The 21,856-nt window shown below is 44.8% G+C and overlaps 1 protein-coding gene across 6 annotated transcripts in view; it reads left to right on the top strand.

Moving 5' to 3' along the window:
- Positions 1-21,856, top strand: part of PATJ (PATJ crumbs cell polarity complex component) — a 328,942-nt gene that overhangs the window by 199,719 nt on the left and 107,367 nt on the right. For all 6 annotated transcript variants that reach the window (XM_040360804.1, XM_040360805.1, XM_040360807.1 and 3 more), the window contains one exon: positions 3,909-4,105. In XM_040360804.1, coding sequence (XP_040216738.1) covers positions 3,909-4,105 — 197 coding nt within the window. The remainder of the gene's footprint in view (positions 1-3,908; positions 4,106-21,856) is intronic.

Raw genomic sequence — 21,856 nt, 5'->3', positions numbered from 1 at the left:
GATCTCGGATAACCCAGCTGGGCACTTCCGCCAGACCTGTGTCTCCTGTCCTCCAAACGCACCCGCAGCCTGCAGACTAGCCATAACCAGCCCTTAACCCCTTAATCACAAGACAAGCCACACAGTTGTTCAGGGTTAAACATGCAGAGCATCAACTCTTTTTATTAAAGTGGAGGTTCACCCAAAAACGTAATTTTTGACATTAGATTGAGGCTCGTTTTGTCAAGGGGAATCGGGTGTTTTTTTTCAAATCAAAACAGTACTTACCGTTTTAGAGAGATCTTCTCCGCCGCTTCTGGGTATGGGCTGCGGGACTGGGCATTCCTATTTGATTGACAGGCTTCCGACGGTCGCATACATCGCGTCACGATTTTCCGAAAGTAGCCGAACGTCGGTGCGCAGGCGTGGTGGTATAGAGCCGCACCGACGTTCGGCTTCTTTCGGCTACTCGTGACGCGATGTATGCGACCGTCGGAAGCCTGTCGGAAGCCTGTCAATCAAATAGGAATGCCCAGTCCCGAAGACCATACCCGGAAGCGGCAGGGAAGATTTATCTCTAAAACGGTAAGTACGGCTTCGATTTAAAGAAAAAACCCGATTCCCCTTTACAAAATGAGCCTCAATCTAATGTTAAAAATTTTTTTCGGGTGAATTCCCGCTTTAAGTACTAAACATGCACTTTTAAACACAGTTAGGGACACTCCCCTTAGCCTTGTCATAGAGTGGGTAGGGCACAAGGAAGAACCAATGGAAACTCAACACTTGTATATTCAAACAACTACAGCTGAAACACATAAAGGGATTATGATAAGCAGGCAGCCCCTCCTTACACATTCCCTGCTGGGAGGTGTCTTCAGACCTTTGTCTATGTGCCATGACCCAACACAATTAAACACAGCAACAAAAAGGGGGGGGGGGAAGGGATGTAGCATTACATTATATCAATGCCATTTTGTCCCCAAGTCTCTGTCTCTTCTGGGCCAGCATCTTTGGGTAGGAGGCCATCCCACAGCCCCCTCCAAAACACACAGTGACAGTGGGTTCTGTCGCATGCACCATATGCAGTTGTCTTGCATATCGGTGGTAGAGTACGGGTCTTGTGCCTTGATGAGGCCTTCCTGGGGATTTGAATTGAATTTCTGTACACCGTCTGCCTCTGTTAACAATCACGTTCCTTTTTATTGCCCCTTATGACTCGCCACAAAGGACCTTTCAGGCTCAATGTCAATCCTTTATCCAGCAAAGAATAGAAACAATCGTTTCCCTGACTCCACAGCATTTAATAAAACAGCAAATTACATCTTCTCAACGTTTTAATACCTTCATCCTTCAACATTTTTTTTTTTTTCACCTGTTGAGCCTTCATAACCATAGCAACGGCCATTTGTAAGAGACCTTGTGTAGTGTTGAGTGTCATTTATTGGCAGACGTGGCTAGCCAGGATATTGATCCGAAGGATTGCTACATTTCTACAGTGCTTTAGTTCTTTGCAGGCACAAGGTGAATCATTAGTTGGTGATGGTTGTGTGTCGGGGTGACATGCCGCGTGACCATACTAGCAACAATCTCATTTGATAAATGGATATTTTTCTTCTCCTTGTACTTCCCATATAGCTGGTCATTTCTCCAATTAGCAGAAGATTGGTCTTTAAGGCTGCATTCACACCTGAGCGTTTTGTCGCCTGAAGCGCGACGCTCAAAAACGCTAGAGGGGAAAAAATACATTTATCCCTATGGAGATGGTTCACATCTCCACGCCAATACGCCGAACGACTGAATCTCAAACAAGTTCCAGACCCTTTTTTGTCACGCGTATCGGGCGGTTTGGTCGTTTTTGAGCGTTTCCATTTAAAGTAATGGAAACGCTTGATTTAAGCATCTAGCGCGACAACGAGCGTTTTCTACGGGTGTTTCGTCGCTTTAATCAATGGAACTTTTCACCCAGGCAGAAGATTAAAAAAAATCTACCAACATGGCAACAAGTGAATGAATGACTTGTATAGCGCTACACATGCGAATTGAATCACCTCTGGGTGCTATTCCAGCCAGTGTCTGCTTGGCTGGTGCGGTCATTTTACCCCGTAGGATCACGACACGCTAGGGACACACAGTCATACACACAGATATACTGGGCCAATTTTGGACAAGATCCAATTTACCTACCAGCATGTCTTTGGAGTGTGGGAGGAAACCGGAGTGCCTGGAGGAAACCCACGCAGACACAGGGAGAACATGCAAACTCCAGGCAGATGGTGTCGTGGTCGGGATTTGAACCAGTGACCTTTTTGCTGCTAGGCGAAAGTGCTACTCACTACACCACTGTGCTGCCCCAAGTGATGAAAAGATGATCATTTTTCCTATTGGCTAAAATAAAAAACGTCGAAGTACAAAAATGTCTGCAAACGCACAAATAAGCATGAATACGCGCGACAAAACACCGGAAAAAACGAACGACGCTCAGGTGTGAATGCAGCCTAAGTGAAGTCCCTCACTAACACAGAGATAAATTATCAGTACATTGTTTTCATTAAAAGAAGTTCAGTTTTTGTTTTGTTTGATTTTTCTTTTTTAAGAATCATACTTACCTGGGTGGATGCTGCATTGGCCCCCCGCTGGCTCTAATGGCCCGTACACATGATCCGAATTTTGTACGACTTTTTCTGCTTAATAGTCGCAAGTAGAAATTGAATAGGTTACTAAAGTCGCGAAAATTCTCGTACGACAGAATAAAAAATCAGAAGTGATGTCATGTGTTGTAATGTATTTTTATTGTATTTTTGGACGGCAACTATACTGACTAAACAAAAATCGTAAGATCTGGTATCGTAGGAGGAAAATGTTTGTGCTTGTCCGATTGAATAATATCGGATGAACTGGCGTTATCGGTTCTCAAAAGTAGTGTACACACAAGCCGAAAATCGTATGATTCTTCCTCGGACGACAGTTTTCGGATCATATGTATGGGCCATAAGACTGAGAACTGGGCAATCAATCACCGCCGATCGCTCAGTTCTCAGCGCTCCCTGAGCAGAGAGCTGGTGACTATTAGTCACCGACTCTCTCTCTGCCCTTGCGCTCACTGGAGCACTGGGCTGTGAAGGAGTGTGAGCGGCTGGCTCAGGCTCTCATCGGCTCGCTGAGAGGCTGAGCCAGGTGCTGGTCCAGGGTTGTGGGCAGATCCCTACCATATTGTTGCGATCTTGCCCATAGACCTGGACCAGGTCTATGATGTCGGCCCCTTGTCTGCTGAAAACTGGTCACAGGAGTGCAGAACGATCTGCACTCCTGTGATCCACGGGAGAAGTACAACCAAGCAAGCGTTGGCTGTACTTCTTGTTTAAGTCAGACTTGACTAGTAGACTTGCATTGAAAGAGAGGAAGCAGGAAGCAGAGCCAGCATTTGCAGTAAAGGCTAAGTTCACCTTTGCAGTAAAAATAATTAATGCACATATTTTTGCAGGGGGAAAAAAAATGTGAATTTAGTATTTTTTCCTACAGGAGCATGGAAATCATGGCGCCCATAATCACCAACACTAACGAGTCACATGACACCGGGGAGGGAAAATGGCTAATTTGGGCCCAATTTGGACATTTTCACTTAGGGGTGTACTCACTTTTGTTGCCAGCGGTTTAGGCTGTGTGAGTTATTTTGAGGGGACAGCAAATTTACACTGTTATACAAGCTGTACACTCACTACTTTACATTGTAGCAAAGTGTTATTTCTTCAGTGTTGTCACATGAAAAGATAGAATAAAATAATTACAAAAATGTGAGGGGTGTACTTAGTTTTGTGAGATACTGTGTGTGTATGTATGTATATATATGTGTGTGTGTGTGTGTATATATATATATATATATATATATATATATACTTATGGATAATTCTATTTCTTTTATGTCCCACTAGAGAAAATTAGGCAGAGATATGCCGACCTTCCGGGGGAACTGCACATTGTTGAGCTGGAGAAAGATAAAAATGGACTTGGCCTCAGTTTGGCGGGTAATAAGGACCGATTACAGATGAGTATCTTCGTGGTAGCCATAAATCCAGACGGACCTGCTGGAAGAGATGGGAGAATCGAAGTTGGAGATGAACTATTGGAGGTAACTCTAGATGGATATATATGGTAATACAGGCTATGATGTTGTCACGCTCTGTGTTCTCCAGGGGATTACTGTACTATTGTTCACTAGTCAGACTGGAGACATACTAGGTAGCTTCTATATTTTTCTGAAATGCTATTTGGTTTTCTACAACACCAAAGTGGGGCAGCTCATGCAGGGTAAGGGCAATAAAAACAGGATGGAAGCAGTGATTCTAAGCAGCTTGATCGGACTGTGTGTGTTTCCTTACTGAACTTTGGTGGGTCATGTCCCTCAACCTTCAAAAATGCTGCAATTTAAAGGTTATGCACAGGCCTTACCCAAGTTTAATTCATGTCCCAACTTAATTTTATTTTTCCCTGTGTAGCGCTACTCCAGCAGGAGCTGTTGGTAGTTTGCCCAGGTCTTCCCTACTTTTACTCCGCAGCCAGGTAGCTTTACAGGACCAGGTTCACATACCCACTTCCGCTCGTTACTCCAATGGTCCAGTCTTGGATAGGGATGGGATATAGTAGGATACTCAAAATTGAACTATTCACACCGAGGACCCTAACTTCCTTTCCTCGCGAAACTTGGCTTTTTAGTCCTTGCAGAAGGCAGATACTGAATGATTCCCCGCAGCAGCAAACTGATTGCAGAACTGAGCAATGTCCATTAGTAAAGTAGTGGAAGGTCCTGGACAAAGCTCTAAGAACACTAATCGGTGTTTCTTTTGTGTGGACCCTCAGCTGACTTAAAGCACAAGAGGGGGGGTTAACTGTCTAAGGCTTCTTTGGGTGTCTGTACTTGCAAGGCTCCTGAAGTACCACCAGCAGCCTTCTATCTCCATGATACCAGACCAGATTCACTCTAGACTCTCCCTCTGTCAGCCATGACTGAACCAGGGTCAACCACACAGACCTCAGCCCACCCACCCGAGGCCACATGGTAGTAAGTGCTGGGGGAGCCAATGCCTCCCCCTAGCCTGGTGCAATCCTCTGCCAGGAATGACCTAGAGCCCATGTGCTCCTTGAACATAAATGCATGCCTAGGCAGGGGTTTACTGACAACTCATGGGGCCCCTGGGCAATAGAAGATTATGGGGCCCCCGGGCTTACAGATGACCACCACGCCAGGAGGCAGTGCAGAGGCAGGGCAGCTAAAATCAAAAGCATGTCGGTTTTGAACATACCAGGGACAGAGTTTTACATACTGTCCCTGGTTTTATTGAGCCTGGCAACCCTGATGGGGCCCTCGGGCAGTGCCCGAGAGACCCAATGGTCCGTCCGCCCCTGTGCCTAGGGACACCTCCCCTTCTAATTTGCCAGGTCTCTGCCCACCATCCAGCACCCACCATAGTTGCCAGGACAGTCAGCAGCTCTCCTGCTCTGCTCCTCCATGCCCACTGGAATGCTGAGCTGTGGAGGGGCGGCTCGCTGAGAGACTGAGACGGTTATCAGTCCAGGCACCTGGCGGATCCAGACTCGTGATGACATGGTGCCTGGACTGATCTGTGTGACGTCAGCAGAGAGCGTTCTTCAGACTGCTCTCTTCTGAAAACGGTTCACAGGAGTGCAAAACTAATTGCACCCCTGTGACCCATAGGAGAAGCCCAGCCAAACAAGCTCAGGCTGGACTTCTCCTTTAAATCCCAACCTTTCACCACTGTACATATATGTGATCATAAATGGGTTTAAGAGAGGAAAGAAAAATGGATGCTCAACAACTAGTCAAGGTCCTGAGGGTTGAGCTTGGTTACTTGTTGTATATGACATCCCTGGGCCTCTAATGTGGCCAAGAAAACAAGGTGTCTGCTTCATCATATAAATAAATAATAAATAAACTCTTTAAAAGTGGCTGATTCATATTTCCAAGCCATATTAAAATCTGGATGTGGACCTGAAAATGTAAAATGAGATCGTGACCTCAATCCAATTTTCGAAAATTAAAACCCATTATGCAAAAAAAAGGTTGTCTTAGTATCTTGTCACAATAACGTTTTTTTTAATTGTGGTTTGCCCTATCTGTATTTGTGCACTCTTCTAAAGAGTTACAAATTGATCTAATCCATCTTGATTCTGTTTAATTAACGTTGGTGGCATCTACCCATTGTTCATCCGTTCAGCGAGGAGAAAATCTCTTCCAACACAGTCCTTCATTATTGCATCCTGACTGCGTCTATTTATTCTGTTATATCTTGATCTGTTTTGTACTCTGACTCTGGTTAATATAATTCTAAAGGTAATTGTTTAAAATAACAAAACGTTGGGGTACTTTCACGCGGTGGCGCGCTCGTTTTAGCCACGCTTTACCGCCTTTTTGGGTGGTAGCGGTGCGCATTGAAGTCCCAAAATAAAAATAGATTAAAAGTGCCCGTTATGCGACGCAGTGCTGAATCGCAAAAAATGGGCCGGTCATTGGGCAGCCAATTCTTCCGGGGCTGAAGTGGTTAAAGGTGAAGTACAGCCAAAGCTTGTTTGGCTCTACATCTCCTGTGGATCACTGAAGCCCACTGTCGGCTGACGTCACAGAGCCGGCCCAGGTTGGGGCAAGATCGCTACAATAAATTCGGGATCCGTCCACGTGCCTGGACCGGCACCTGGCTCAGCCTTTTAGCTAGCCGCTCCCACCCCCTCCACAGCCCAGCGCTCCAGTGAGAGGGGAGCAGAGCAGAGAGCCGGTGACTGACAGTTGCCGGCTCTCTGCTCACTCAGTTTTGAGAACCGAGTAATCTGCGGTCTTTGATCGTTCGGTTCTCAGTCTTGGAGCTGGCGGGAGACAGATGCAGCATCCACCTAGGTAAGTATGTGTAACGGTCAACACCGTTTACGACCTTCCATCCCATCCAAGACAGCTTATCGACACTCCAACCAACAGGACCCGATCCATCCCATTTTCCCAGAATCAAGACGAGACGCGCAGCTCTGTACTTGTTCCAAATGTAATAACAACTTTAATGGTTTCTTTCAGTCTTATATACAGTACAAGGCATTAAAGGAACAATCAACTCCCTACCTACACATCCCACCATGGGGGCTTCAATCACATTCTTTGAGCTAACTACTAAATATTCTAGACATGTCGGCACCGGCCTATAATTATCATGATCTAATCATTGCACATTCCTTCATTAACAGCATAACAAACAAAACACCATCACACACTGAGTTCCCTTCAATCCACATCGTTAGACAGACGTTCTGTCTCCAACAGACAGGTAGTCACACCTTTGAGCATCAATAGGCTTAAAGCAGTGTTATCACACAATGAAAGGTCTTCCAGGAGCCTGACTCAATTAGCATGTCACTAGTCAGGGCTAATCGTAGAATGAGTCACTATTGACTGGTTGGGTCACAATTAACCAACATCTTGCAGTATCTCAAAATCCTGCAATATGAACTATCAGTGATATCCCCTGTCCTGTAATTTAGGACATCATTTCTCAGTCACCCTATGGCCCTATCGGACATAAGGTGACCCTAGACATAAGACTCCTTGGTGACGCCAGTACAGGAGTACCCCTCATCCTTACAAAGTCTCTGGGTGTCCCGGGTCATTCCGTTACAGTATGATTTTGAAAAAAGATAAAACCCCTGAACGTCACTTTTAAGCAAAACTGTTGGCTTTTCAATGTACAGGTTCTCTTTAAAACACTCTACAACTACAGGTAGTCAGGGGTCGGTTCCATATTGGCGCATTGCTACTGCTGAGCTGCAAAGAAGAGAATTTACGAATCAAGACGAGATCTTCTAGCAAATCTCTTTTGTAAAATATCACTGTGATGGGGTTGCACTTCCTTGCTGTGCGGCAACATTGATAAATCTCTCTAATTATGTTTCGGCTGACAGTTTTCTTTTGGTTTCGTTGTTGGAAACCTCCCAACGCTTCCAGTTTTTCCTTTTCTCCCTCATGAGATCTTCCCCATAAAATATGCTTCCCTGCCGTTTCCAGACTCCAAACAAGTATTTTAAATTGCTGACTTTTTATAGACGCTCCAGAATCTTTTACATATGGGAGCCTCGCGAGCTGATTTCTTCCATAATAGTATAAACTCCCCGCCTCATCATAGCGTATGTATTGCGCGCTTTAAAGCCAGTAATTGGGCTCTAGGAGTGTAATCTTTATACCGTTCTGTGATCACAGAGGCAAATGAGATATTTTACTTCTCTCTGCAGCAGACAATCCTGTAGTTCTGGGTTCTGCATGGAAAGCGTTTGATATTAAAATGGCTTTTCTTTTTTTTTTTTTTTCTCCCCCAGCTGAAACATCGAGCAGAATGTATGTATTTAATGACATCGCTGCTTAAGATCGGATTGTCGAAATTACTTTTGTAGCAAGTGCTTTAAAACTTGATAGCCGCATAATAGGGTTTGGTGATTGAACGGGAATGCTTATCTTCTTGTAAAATAATGTCAGCCAGAAGTACAATCCTAGGTAGCCTATAGCCAGCTTGCAGGGGTATAATTTTCATGGGCCCATTTAGATCTATGGGAGCAACAAGTGTTAAAGGCAGAGGCGTATCCAGGGCCGGTTTTGCTCTCCCTGCCGCCCCAAGGCCAGGTTCCGCAATGCACCCCCTCCCTGTCAACCGAATCACCCCCCCCCCCCCCAAATCAACGGAGGATGGCAGGGGCGGCATTGTTAGTTATATATATATATATGTGTGTGTGTGTGTGTGTGTGATAATTATATATATATATATATATATATATATATATATATATATATATATATATATATATATATATATATATATATATATATATATATATATATATATATATATATATATATAAAATTATTATTTTTTTTACTTTTTATTTATTTGTAGCTTGTCGTTTACTTTTTCTTTTTTTCTTTTTTGTATAATTTTCTTATTATTTTTAATATTATTTTTCTTATTCTTTAATTTTTAATCATTTTTTTTTATTATTAATTTAATTATTTATTTCTTATTTTTTTTTTTGTATAAAAAAAATTCCAGTTAACTTTATTGCTATCACACAGGAGAAAACAATTCCCTGTGTGATAGTAATTGAAGGTGACAGGTTCTCTTTATTGACCCTGTCACCTCCAAAACAGGAGTCCTAGCACTGTGCTAGAACTCCTGTCACAGCTGAGATTGGAAGAGCACATCTCACCCCTCTCACTGTGTACATCAGCGGCAGGGACAGGAGACAGGTTCGGCGGCCGGGGGGAGGATGGAGTCCTGAAGACAGAGCCAGCAGAGAGAGGTATGTGGGGGGGGGGGGGGGGGGACGGACAGACTGCAGCACACATTTTACAAGTGATTTCGGCGACATTGCTGCAATCGCTTGTTAACGAGTGGGCGGATTCCCCCACACTACATTTAGTCCTGCTAGAAAGCAACTTTCCGCCCTTAACTGTATGTTCCGGGCGTCAGGGGACTCCATGCCACTGCCGCCCCTCTGCGCCCTGCCCCTCCGAGGCCTGGCCTTGGTGGCCTTGTGGGAAATCCGGGCCTGGGCGTATCTAGTGAAAATGGTGCCTATGGCAAGCACTGAAACTGAGCCCCTGTCAAGACATTTGAATACCATCTTTCAGATAACCAGGGACAGGGAGGGACACTGACGACAGAGAGGGACTCTGGGGACAGAGAGGGACGCAGTGTGAGGAGGACAGAGAGGGACACTGGGGACAGACAGAGATGCAGTGTTATGAGGACAGAGAGGGATGCAGTGCAGACAAGGGACACAGGGGGGTGCAAGGGGGGGGGGCACTGCTGCTGGGGGTTTCCCGTTGGGCCACCATCTATTCCTTTTCCCGTCCTCTCTTCTCCTCCTCGCCTCATGTCACATTCCCAGCTCCAGGAAGAAGATGATGCCACGCAGAGGAGCGTAGGCGGAGCATTTGGGACAGGGGGCTATATTACTGCGGGAGGACGGGTGGGAGTTTTTTCGTGCAGGGGGGAGGCTTTTTGCCGCCCCTCCCCCATGGCGACTTATGGCACTTGCCATGGCTGCCATACCCTAGATACGCCACTGGTTAAAGGTACAGAAAAATGGACTCGGTAGGCACCAATTATAAAAATACAAATATATTTATTGACCCTAAAGGTTATTGAAAAAAGAAAAAACTATACATCAAACATTAAAAAGCTACAGTAGCAACTGCAGTAATAACGGATGAATCCAAAAAGAATCCAAAGAGGTCATCACATCTCACAGGGGACGTGTATGACTATAATATGAAGTAGAACAAATGTTGGCTCGACATGTTTCGCGGAGAGCGCTTCTTCAGGATTAGTAGTATCTCATAAAGTAGCCAAATGTACTTGAAAGTGGATTTTTGTAACAAAAATTGTAAATGGTGACAAATTGCTGGATTTCCAAAAAGAACGGAACTCAATGGTGTTCAAATGGAGCAGTTCTCACAGGCAGTCATACAAAAATATAAAGAGATAAAAAGTGGCTGCCGAGCTGGATAGGCCAAAATGATTTTTAACCACTTACATACAGGGCTGTTATACACACCTCCATACCAGGCCTATTCTGGCACTTCTCTCTTACATGTACAAATCATAATTTTTTTGCTAGAAAATTACGCAGTACCCCCCAAACATTATAAATGTTTTTTTAGCAGACACCCTAGGGAATAAATTGACAGTCATTTCAACGTTTTATCTTGTACGGTATTTGCGCAATTATTTTTCAAACGCCTTTTTTGGGGAAAAAAATTGTTTCATGAATTAAAAAAATAACAAAACAGTAAAGGTAGCCCAATTTTTTTGTAAAATATGAAAGATTAGGTTACACCGAGTAAATAGATACCTAACATGTCACGCTTTAAAATTGCGCACACTCATGGAATGGCGCCAAACTTCGGTACTTAAAAATCTCCATAGGCAACGCTTTGAAATTTTTTACTGGTTACCAGTTTAGATTTACAGAGGAGATCTAGTACTAGAATTGTTGCTGCCATTCTAACGCACGCGGCGATACCTCACATATAAAATAACTGAGTACTAAGATTTGTAGGTAAAGTTGATCCAGGGTAAATCCGATTGCCTCTCGGGGGATCAGGAAGGAATTTTTTCCCCTGCTGTAGCAAATTGGATCATGCTCTGCTGGGGTTTTTTGCCTTCCTCTGGATCAACTGTGGGTATGGAGTTGGGTGTATGGGATTGTATTGTGTTTTTTATTTTGTTTGTTTATTTTTTTGAGGTTGAACTGGATGGACTTGTGTCTTTTTTCAACCTGACTAACTATGTAACTATGTAACTATGTAACTATGTGGTTTAAACGGCGTTTACATATGTCGGCGGGACTTGCGTGTGCGTTCGCTTCTGCGCGCGAGCTACCGGGGACAGGGGCGTTTTAATTTTTTTTTATTATTATTATTTATTTATTTTACATTTTTTTTTTTTTTTACACTTTTTTTTTTTTATTACTTTTATTCCTATTACAAGGAATGTAAACATCCCTTGTAATAGGAATGTGTGTGACAGGTCCTCTTTATGGAGAGAGGCAGGGTCAATAAGACCCTGCATCTCTCCTCCAGGCTGGAAACCATGAGATCGGTGAACAAAAATTCACTGATCATGAATAATGTGGCTTACAGCCGCGATCGCGGCTTTGTTTACTTACGGGACCCGGGCGTGATGTCATCACATCGCGCCCGGGTCCTCCGACGGTCATAGAGATGACTGGTGACCATCTGGTCACCAGTCATCTCTATACTTCCTGCCAGCGCCGGACGATTCTTTCTCCGGGCCCCCGATGGCACGGGAGAGCCCGGAGAAGCACCGGATGGCGGCAGGAGGGGGGGATGTCCCCTCCCGCCGCCTGTAAGAACGATCTAGCGGTGGAACCGCCGCTATGATCGTTCTTATGTTGTGCAGAATCGCCGTCACAAGAGAAGGATATCTGGATGATGCCTCTAGCTGCACCCATCATTCAGATATCACCCTTCAAAGTCCAGGATGTCATATGACGTCCACTCTGGATGGTAGAGCCACTTTGTGGACGTCATATGACGGTGGCTGGTATTGAAGTGGTTAAAGGGTCACTAAAGGGGAAAAAAACATTTTTTAGCTGAAATTACTGTTTACAGGGTATAGAGACATAATAGTTAACTGATTCCTTTTAAAAATGATTAAAAATAGATAAAAACCAATCATATAATGTACCTACAGTTTAGTTTCGTTTTTGCTGTTGTTTCCTGGTTCTCTGATGTACAGAGCCAGAGAGCCAATAGAGGGCAGTGATGGTTTGTAAAACGAAACTGGATTGGTGCTGAGGGGTTTTAGACACTCTGGGGGAGATTCAGATAGAGATACGACGGTGTATCTCCTGATACGCCGTCGTATCTCTGAGATCCGACGGTCGGATCTATGCGACTGATTCATATAATCAGGTTACGCATAGATTTTCCTAAGATCCGCCAGGTGTAAGTGACTTACACCGTCGGATCTTAGGCTGCAATCTTCCGCTGGCCGCTAGGTGGCGTTTCGTGTTTTACTCGCAACTAATATGCAAATGAAGAGATACGCCGATTCAGAAACACCCGCCCTTCGCTTTTTTTTTACGTCGTTTGCGTTCGGCTTTTTCCGGCGGATAGTTACCCCTGCTATATGCGGCGTATCCTATGTTAAGTATGGGCGTCGTTCCCGCGCCGAGTATTGAATTTTTACGTCGTTTGCGTAAGTCGGTCGCGAATACGGATGGACGCGCCTGATTTAAATACTACACTCCCCCTAGCCGTGGAATTTGAATTCCGCCGGGGGGATTTACGATACGCCGCCGCAAGTTTTGAGGTAAGTGCTTTCTGAATACAGCACTAGCCTCTCAAACTTGCGCCGGCGGATCGTAAATCAGATAGGTTACGCGGATCTAAAGATCCGCTAATCTATCTGAATCTACCCCACAGTAATCGCACCTCCTTGATTGGTCACCACAGTGAGAGATCTCCCAGTACTGTGGTGGTAAGGAAACAGACAACCAGGAAGTGTCCAGAACAGAGAGGAATTACAGCAACATCAAAGCAAAAACGAACAATGAGGACATGAAACCAGGACTGCAGTAAGGTAAAGGAAGCTATTTAGCTAAAAAAAAAAATCCTTTAGTGACCCTTTAAGTCCATATAAGATTGGAGAGGTATGCCATCAAACTTGTAGGTTAAACCTAAACTAAAGCTCAACAAGGCAGGTTACCGTAGAGGTTGTAGTACTGATGAAATGCCAACAAAAGATAAGTAATAAAAACGTCCGGGTACGGAGGTCCGTGGATAGAGTTGCTAACTCTATACATATGGATGAGTAGGCGCTTGCATCAAGCTGGGTGTTGAGAACCAAGTATCATTTTGTGGTATAAATAATGTGTATGGAATTTTTGAAGCAATAAAATAGATCTCCTGCAGCCATCAACATTGTATCCCACTCCCCCAGCAACAAAAGATCTCCCAGCAGTCAGAAACAATGGATCCTTCCCGCAAAAGTAGATCCCTTTGACCCCCCCCAGCAACATAAGACTCCTCCAGCAACAATGGTTTCCCCCAACAATAATATATCCTCTAGCAACAATAGACCCCCGCCCCAGCAACAATGGATCTCCCAGTTGCCGGCATCAGTAGACCCTCCAGCAGGCAGCAACAATAGAACCCCTCCCTTAACAGTAGATCCCTCCCAACAATCATTGACCTGACCCCCAGCAGCAACAATAGACCCCCCCGCAATATTAAATCCTACCTATTGACAATAGACACTCCAGCACACACTCGCCACCCTTACCATTACATGCATTCAGTCTCGGGGAGAGAGAGAGAGAGAGAGAGAGAGAGAGAGAGACTGGTCCGGATTCTGTAACAATTGCACTTTTTTTTTTTACGGAGGCGCAGGGCAACATTTTTGCCCTGCGCCCCCGCAATTTTTTTGCGCTGCCCTCGATTCACGGAGCAGAAGCTCCGTAAATTGCACCGGCAAAATGCCCGGCGTAAGCGCGCGCAATTTAAATGATCCCGTAGGGGGGTGGGAATCATTTAAATTAGGCGCGCGCCTACGCCGTGAATCGAGGGCAGCGCAAAAAAATTGCGGGGGCACCAAACGTAGAGCGCATGCTCCGTCGGGAAACTTTCCCGACGTGCATTGCGGCAAATGACGTTGCAAGGACGTCATTTGCTTCAAAGTGAACGTGAATGGCGTCCAGCGCCATTCACAAATAACTTACGCAAAGTACGTAAATTTCGGGACGCGGGAACGACGGGTATACGTAACATTGGCTGCCCCTGCTAATAGCAGGGGCAGCCTTACGGAAACGACGTAAATTGCGTACGCAGGGCTCGCGCAACGTTGTGAATCCGCGTTAGTATGCAATTTGCATACTATACGCTGAGCACAACGGGAACGCCACCTAGCAGCCATCGCAAGAATGCAACCTAAGATATGCGGGCATAAGAGCCTTATGCCGCGCATATCTTAGGCTGCAGTCGGCGTAACGAGGTTCCTGAATCGGGAGCATTCGTTACGCCGGGGCAAGTAAGCAATTGCGCTGTGTAACCTATGGTTACACAGGTGCAATTGCTTCTTGAATCCAGGCCCCTGTTTTCTAGTGCTTTGTTCTCTGCTTTTTCATTTTTTGGGTACATCTTCCTCAGTACAGGTCCTCTATCAAGCTGGACAGCTGATGGATAGCTATTAGCATTTCACTGATTAGTCTGGATTTCTGTGGACTCTAAAACCGCAAAATACAGCGACTATTTTCATGGTTTGCCCTAAATATTTTATTCTGCAGATTTATTGCAGTGTGAGCACTGACAGCATCAAACTGGATAAAGCTTTGCTTGTTTCATCTCTGACGGGTAGCAAAAAATACATTATGTATCAGCGATGAAATCCCACTGTATGTTCCGCCAGCGGTTAATGCTAGCCGTATTCCCAGACTCCCATACAGTCTGGCTGTATGATTGGACCCGTGATGCGTTAAGACAAATACATCCTTTAAAGTTAATAAAATGTGACGTGCCATTATTAACCTGTGCTTTAGTTGGTGGCAGCGGGGTAATCTCTCCCCGGGTGCTGGAGAACCTTTGCTGCACTAAGAAAGAGTACCTGTCTATCACACACAGGTCGCAGCTATACAGGAGCCTCTCGGGATGCCAGGCTGTCAGCCAAGTCGGTTTGCTGGGCTTCAGTGCCAGAATTGGTCTAGAAAAATGACCCCTCAGTCTCCTGGGAACCCTGACCCACGATCGCAGTTTATGGATAACAGGTTGTATTAAAGCCTCGTACACACGATGGGTTAACCAGAGGACCGTTGTCATAGGTTAACCGATAAAGCTGACTGATGGTCTGTCACACCTACACACCATAGGTTAAATAACCGATCGTGTCAGAACGCGGTGACGTAAAACACAACGACGTGCTGAAAAAAACGAAGTTCAATGCTTCCAAGCATTTGTCGACTTGATTCTGAGCATGCGTGGATTTTTAACCAATGGTTGTGCCTACTAACGATCGGTTTTGACCTATTGGTTAGGAATCCATAGGTTAATTTTAAAGAAAGATGGCTTTTTTTTAACCGATGGTTAACCACTTGCCGCCCGCCAATGACATATTGACGTCGCCAAAGTGGTTGTAGAATCTTGACTGGACATCATATGACGTCCTCAGGATTCTGAGCCGCTGGGGGGGGCGCATCGCGGCGATCGTTGTTGCGGGGTGTCAGTCTGACACCCCGCAACACCGATCAAGGTAAAGAGTCTCTCACGGAGACTCTTTACCACGTGATCAGCCGTGTCCAATCACGGCTGTTCACGATGTAAACAGGAAAAGCCAGTAATCGGCTTTTCCTCACTCGCGTCTGTCAGACGCGAGTAGAGGAGAGCCGATCGGCTGCTCCTGTGACAGGGGGGGTTTGTGCTGATCGATTATCAGCACAGCCCCCCCGAGGATGCCCACTGGACCACCAGGGATGCCCACTGGACCACCAGGGATGCCCACTAGACCACCAGGGATTAAAAAAAAATATGCCACCCTAGACCACCAGGGATGAGAAGGACATATCCGTGCCGCCTATCCGTGCCCATCCGTGCCGCCTATCCGTGCCGCCTATCCGTGCCCAGCCATGCCGCCTATCCGTACCCATCCGTGCCGCTTATCCAAGCCGCCTATCAGTGCCCATCCGTGCCGCCCATCAGTGCCACTTATTAGTGCCCATCAATGCAATTCCTGCTCTTTCACGAGCGATTTGTCGGTGCCTGGTAGACATCGCGACCGCCAGGCACGTGCACTGGCTCCTCTGTGACGCGGCGTGCAACCCCTATACTGCCGGGAAGCCGAAGGTGTCATATGACTCCCGCCCAGGATCCCGTCTGCGAAAGTCATATGACTATGGGCGAGGAAGAAAGTGGTTAAACTGCAGAGGATTTCCAAGCCCCTGACAGGGGAGGCGGCAACCCGATGGGTCAGCACGGGTGATTCCAGGTCCACCAGGCGCGCGGGGGGGGGGGGGGGGGGGGGGGGGCTGGCGTCCTGTGTAAGTTCACCGTACAGATTTTTCTTTGTCAGTTAAAGTAAAGCAGCCAGTGCCGTATTGCAAAAAATGGCCTGGTCACATAGGGGGTAAACCTTCCAGAGAATAAGTTGTTAACCAGGAAGTTTTTTTTGTTTGCTATTTTTCCTGCTTTCTCAAGCTGCCCCGGGCTGAGACTGACATAGCCCAACAAAATCAATTTTACTACTTTAGAAAAACAGAAAATGTCACCAATAAACGATGCCAGCCTAAACCACGCTCACCCATTATTTTAAACGGATGACATTTTTGTAAAGTGAACTTTACAATTTCGACTTTCATTTCCCACTATTGAGTTCTAAATTACAATAATCAGAGGTGAAGTGGTGAGATGGTGTAAAGTGTTGCAAGTTCCTTTTTTCTTATTTTGTCATTCTTTTATAAACGGAGCTTTGTAGTAATGACATGGGGGAAAATAGCTGTTGACGTTCAATACCGTCTGAACACATTCCAGTCTTTGTTCCGTAAAGGCCGTACTTTTCCTTTTCTCTGATAACGAGGTAAACGGCATATTCTCGGGTTATATTCGTGTCTCCTAACAACGTCCAGTGCCTGATAATTGTCTTCTCCCATTGAAAGCCACAATCTGTTGATGCATCTGCTCACATTCAGATGTCTACATCCAGATTGCTGGTATTTCACCTTTGTACAGAGCAACTAGACTTGATGCTGCGGCATCGTACATATGTATTATTTTATTATATATATATATATATATATATATATATATATATATATATATATATATATATATATATATATATATATATATATATATATATAAAAATAGGGCTGTGAAAAATAACTATTCCTCGATTAATCGTAAATTTTTTTGATCGGTACTCACCTCTCCGCCAGCTTCCGGGTCTTCAGGGAGTTCCGTCGGAGATCCGGTGACGTCACGGACACTGGCGGGGCTTGCTGTGTCCATCTGAAGTGCTCCTTTGCTGTGCCTTCATATCTGCATGCCGGCGGGACCTTACTATCTGCCACACGCAAGGGCTGTTACACTTCCCTCTATCAACCTGGGATTCTACAGCCATCCACTGGGAGTTGTGATAGTTCCCTTCATGGGACATCTACATGCCGAAAGAATGATGTTAAAGCGGTGGTTCCGCGGGTTTAATATTTTTTTTTTTTTTTTTTTACGTTTTTTCTAGCGCTCTTACCTTGTGTAGGTAATCGCTCATCTGTCCCAGTCTTTCAGCCCGCTGCAGTGGTAATCGCGAGAAAACGATCTTTTATAAAATCCTAAGATGGACGTTACCATCTTTACTGTGGGCACTGTGAAGCCCAACTCGTTTTTCTTCCGGGATGCGGCGAATCCTGACACGCTGGCGAAGTCACATGACCCGCCTGACGTCACGTGACCCGCGAGATATCGCGAGATTTCGACACAGCACGTCTCCTGGAATTCTCAGGAGACGCTCCCAGGAGACAAAGCGCTGATTGGGGGATTTTCGAAAACCACGCCCACTCCCGCAGGGAATAGTGAGTGACAGCTCACAAAAGGGCCTCGTTTTAAGGTAAGGAGGCCGATTAAAAAAATAAAATAAACGAATACATAGTGTACCATGGCAGACGTTTTTAAGAAGCAGAACTTGTAAATTAGGGTGAACCACTGCTTTAACCCCTCCTCATCTGGATTCAGCAGTGGTGTCGTTGTACACATTTTTATACCAGTATCGTACTTGGCTACATGTTTTTATGACTGCTTTTGCTACCGTTTGGTATTACTCGCACCATTTTTACAGTTTATGTAGCTACAACGATTTTCTCTCCAGTGCAATATTTATTTTGTTACCTACTTGAAGACTATGAAAGTTTTAATGCTATTCCCATCGAGCGCTGCCTTTGTGTGTTTTTTGTATCCTGCTATCCATTTTTCCAGTGGTTGGTAGCTGCACTGGAAATCAGCCTGCAAGGAGATCAGCTAAAAGTAGTTGCATCTGTATGTGCGTTATAATTAATCGAAATGAGTTGATTAATCGATAAAAAAAAAAAACGATTAATCGAACACGAACATTGTAATCAGTTACAGCCCTAATAAATATATATATATATTTATTAGTACATTCACACCAGTCCCTGCCCTCAAGGAGCTTACAGTCTAAGGTCTCTAACGCGCATTCATACAAACATACTAGTTTAAAGGGGTTGTAAAGCCTCAAGGTTTTTCACCTTAAAGTGATATTAAAGGTTCCGTTTTTTTTTTTTTTTCGTTTTGTTTTTTTAGTACAAACATGTCCTACTTTCCTCCGCTGTGCAGTTCGTTTTGCACAGATTGGCCCCGATCCGCCTGTTCTGGGGTCCCATAGCGGCCCCTCCCCGCATTAGATGACCCCCTTGGATAAGCGCTCTCCCATGGGCGTTACCTTGCGGGCGAGCTCCTGTGTCATATACTGTGTATGGCTCGGCCCCCCCCCCCCCCCGGTGCCCGCGTCAATGGATTTGATTGACAGCAGCAGGAGCCAATGGCTGTGCTGCTATCAATCTATCCAATAAAGATGTTTAACCCCTTCCCAGCCAGTGTCAATAGACAGTGACAGTGCATATTTTTTTAACACTGATCGCTGTATTAGTGTCACCGGTTCCCATAAAGTATCCGTGTCCAAATGGCCGCCGCCGCAATATTGCAGGCCCAATATAAGTCACTGATCGCCACCCTTACTAGTAAAAATTTTTATAAATAAATTAAAAAAGGCCTGTGTCTATCCTATAGTTTGTAGACGCTATAACTTTAGCGCAAACCAATCCATATACGCTTATTGGGATTTTTATTTTACCAAAAACATGTAGCAGAATATATATTGACCTACATTTTTATTAACAAATGAAGTTTTTTTTTTTTTTTTTTTTTTTTATGCTTTATAGCAGAAAGTAAACAAATATTGTTAGGATGAAAAGAGATGTTCATCTGTTGTCGTCCGTTTTTCCATAGGAATGCATTGTCAGTTTTTCATCCGTCAACAGTTAGATGAAAAACAGACGAGCGGTCCGCGTGTGTAAAAGGGGCCTTAGACATTTTTTTTTTGTTTATAGCGCAAAAAAATAAACACAGAGGTGATCAAATGCTCCAAAAAAAAAAAAAGCTCTATTTGTGGGAAAAAAATTACACATTTTATTTGGTTACAGTGCCATATTGAAAAAAAATGGCTTTGTCATGAAGGGGGAGGGGTAAATATTCCGAAGGTCAAGTGGTTAAACAAGAGACAAATAACCTACCAGCATGTCTTTGAAGTGTGAGAGGAAACCAGGGTATCCAGAGGAAACCAACACAGGTACAGGGAAAACATACAAACTCCAGGCAGGTAGTGCCATGGTTGGGATTTAAACCAACAACTCTAGTGCTACTATGCAGAAGTGCTAACCACTCAATCACAGTGCTGCCTATATTGGTTAACCCTAGAGGAGCTTACAATCTAGACTTTATACCACAGTTGTGACTGCTTTTGGTTCCAGTGCTCTGCATTGCTTGAACTGATGTTGTTGTTGGGTCAGGGATTTGTTTTACTACCTAGCACCCTCAGGCCAGAACTCAAGGACAATAGGTGTACAGGCTGTGGAACTTCAGATCCATGGAGGTAAGTATAATTCACAAACTAAAAGAGAACTCCCAGATGTGCAAAGGGACAGGTTCTCTTGAAGGGCCAACTCTCAAACTTACTTTGGTCTCACATTTGTCACTCTTCCCAGCTGCTCCATTTGCCTGCCAGAGCCAGTGGTCCAATCCCTTTGTAAGTTTAGTGCCGGTCTGTGTCAGAGCTTAAGAATCGCTATTGACCACCTACCCTCCTCCATGTAACAGTATTTGGGCCTGGCAATTGGCCACTGTGACCTGAGCACTGCATCCTGGAAGGAAGGGTTGAAGTTGCATGTTCTCCCATAACTAGGAGTCTCTGATATTTGCAAAGGATCTAACAGACTTCTTTTTTTTCTGTATTTGTGGAGGCAGCCCAAAGAAGTCTACTTTTTAAAAGAAAATGTGAAGTCCATGCAGAAAGAAACCCAGAAACCGAACCCAATCTTCCAGTGCTCCTTGACCAGGACTTGAGCAACTTTTCTTCCCATCCAATGGCCCAAAAAAGTTTAAAAAACTCTTCTCCTGAAGTCAAAAACTTTCCTGCCAAAGTTCTTGTAATTGTTTATTTAAAGGGGGCCTAATGCGTCTGAAAAACTTGTCCTTGCTTCAATGCCCAACTTTTACCTTCAAGTTGTAAAAAGAATCAGTAGGAAGAATATACTTTCCTTCACAGCAGGTACTGTTGTTTCTGTGAACAGAAAAAGACAAGGGTGGGACTTTAAATAAAACATGCATCCCAGGAGAGAACAATAGAATATGGCAGGTACCTAATCCAAATAGAATCAAAACTATTACATGAAAACATTGCATAACAACAATTGACAATCAGTATATTTAGTCGCATAAAAAATATAACAAAAACAATGACAAAACACACTTAGGGGCAGATCCTCAAAGATGTGCACCGGCGCAGCGTATCTGAGATATGCTACGCCGCCGTAACTTACCTGGCTTTGGTTTGAATCCAGAAAGATTTTGCACCGTAAGTTACGGCGGCGTAGTGTATTTCTTGTGGCGTAAGGGCGCGGAATTCAAATGCGGCGAGAAGGGGGCGTGTTTCATTTAAATGAAGCACGTCCCCGCGCCGAACGAACAGCGCATGCCCCGTCCGTCAAAACTCCCTGGGTGCATTGCTCCAAATGACGTCGCAAGGACGTCATTGTTTTCGTCGTGAACGTAAATGGCGTCCAGCCCCATTCATGGACGACTTGCGCAAACGACGTAAAATTTTCAAAATTATACGCGGGAACGACGGTCATACTTAACATTGAGTACGCCACCACATAGCAGCTTTTACTATACGCCGGAAAAAGCCGAACAGAAACGACGTACAAGAATGCGACGGCCGCTCGTACGTTCGTGGATCGTCGGAAAAAGCTAATTTGCATACTCGACGCGGATTACGACGTGAACGCCACCCAGCGGCCACCGGAAAATTGCATCTTAGATCCGACAGCATACTAAGGTGTACGCCTGTCGGATCTAACACAGATGCTGTCGTATCTTGTTTGGTGGATACCAAAACAAAGATACGACACGCAAAATTTGAAATTACGTGGCGTATCAACAGATACGCCGGCGTAATTTCTTTGAGGATCTGCCCCTTAGTATATTAGTCAAAAATTGAATGATACATAGTTGTATAACAATCAAGGGTATTAG

The sequence above is a fragment of the Rana temporaria genome, chromosome 7, assembly GCF_905171775.1.
Source record: "Rana temporaria chromosome 7, aRanTem1.1, whole genome shotgun sequence".
Taxonomy (NCBI): Eukaryota; Metazoa; Chordata; class Amphibia; order Anura; family Ranidae; genus Rana; species Rana temporaria.
This window is presented reverse-complemented; position numbering and strand designations above follow the sequence as displayed.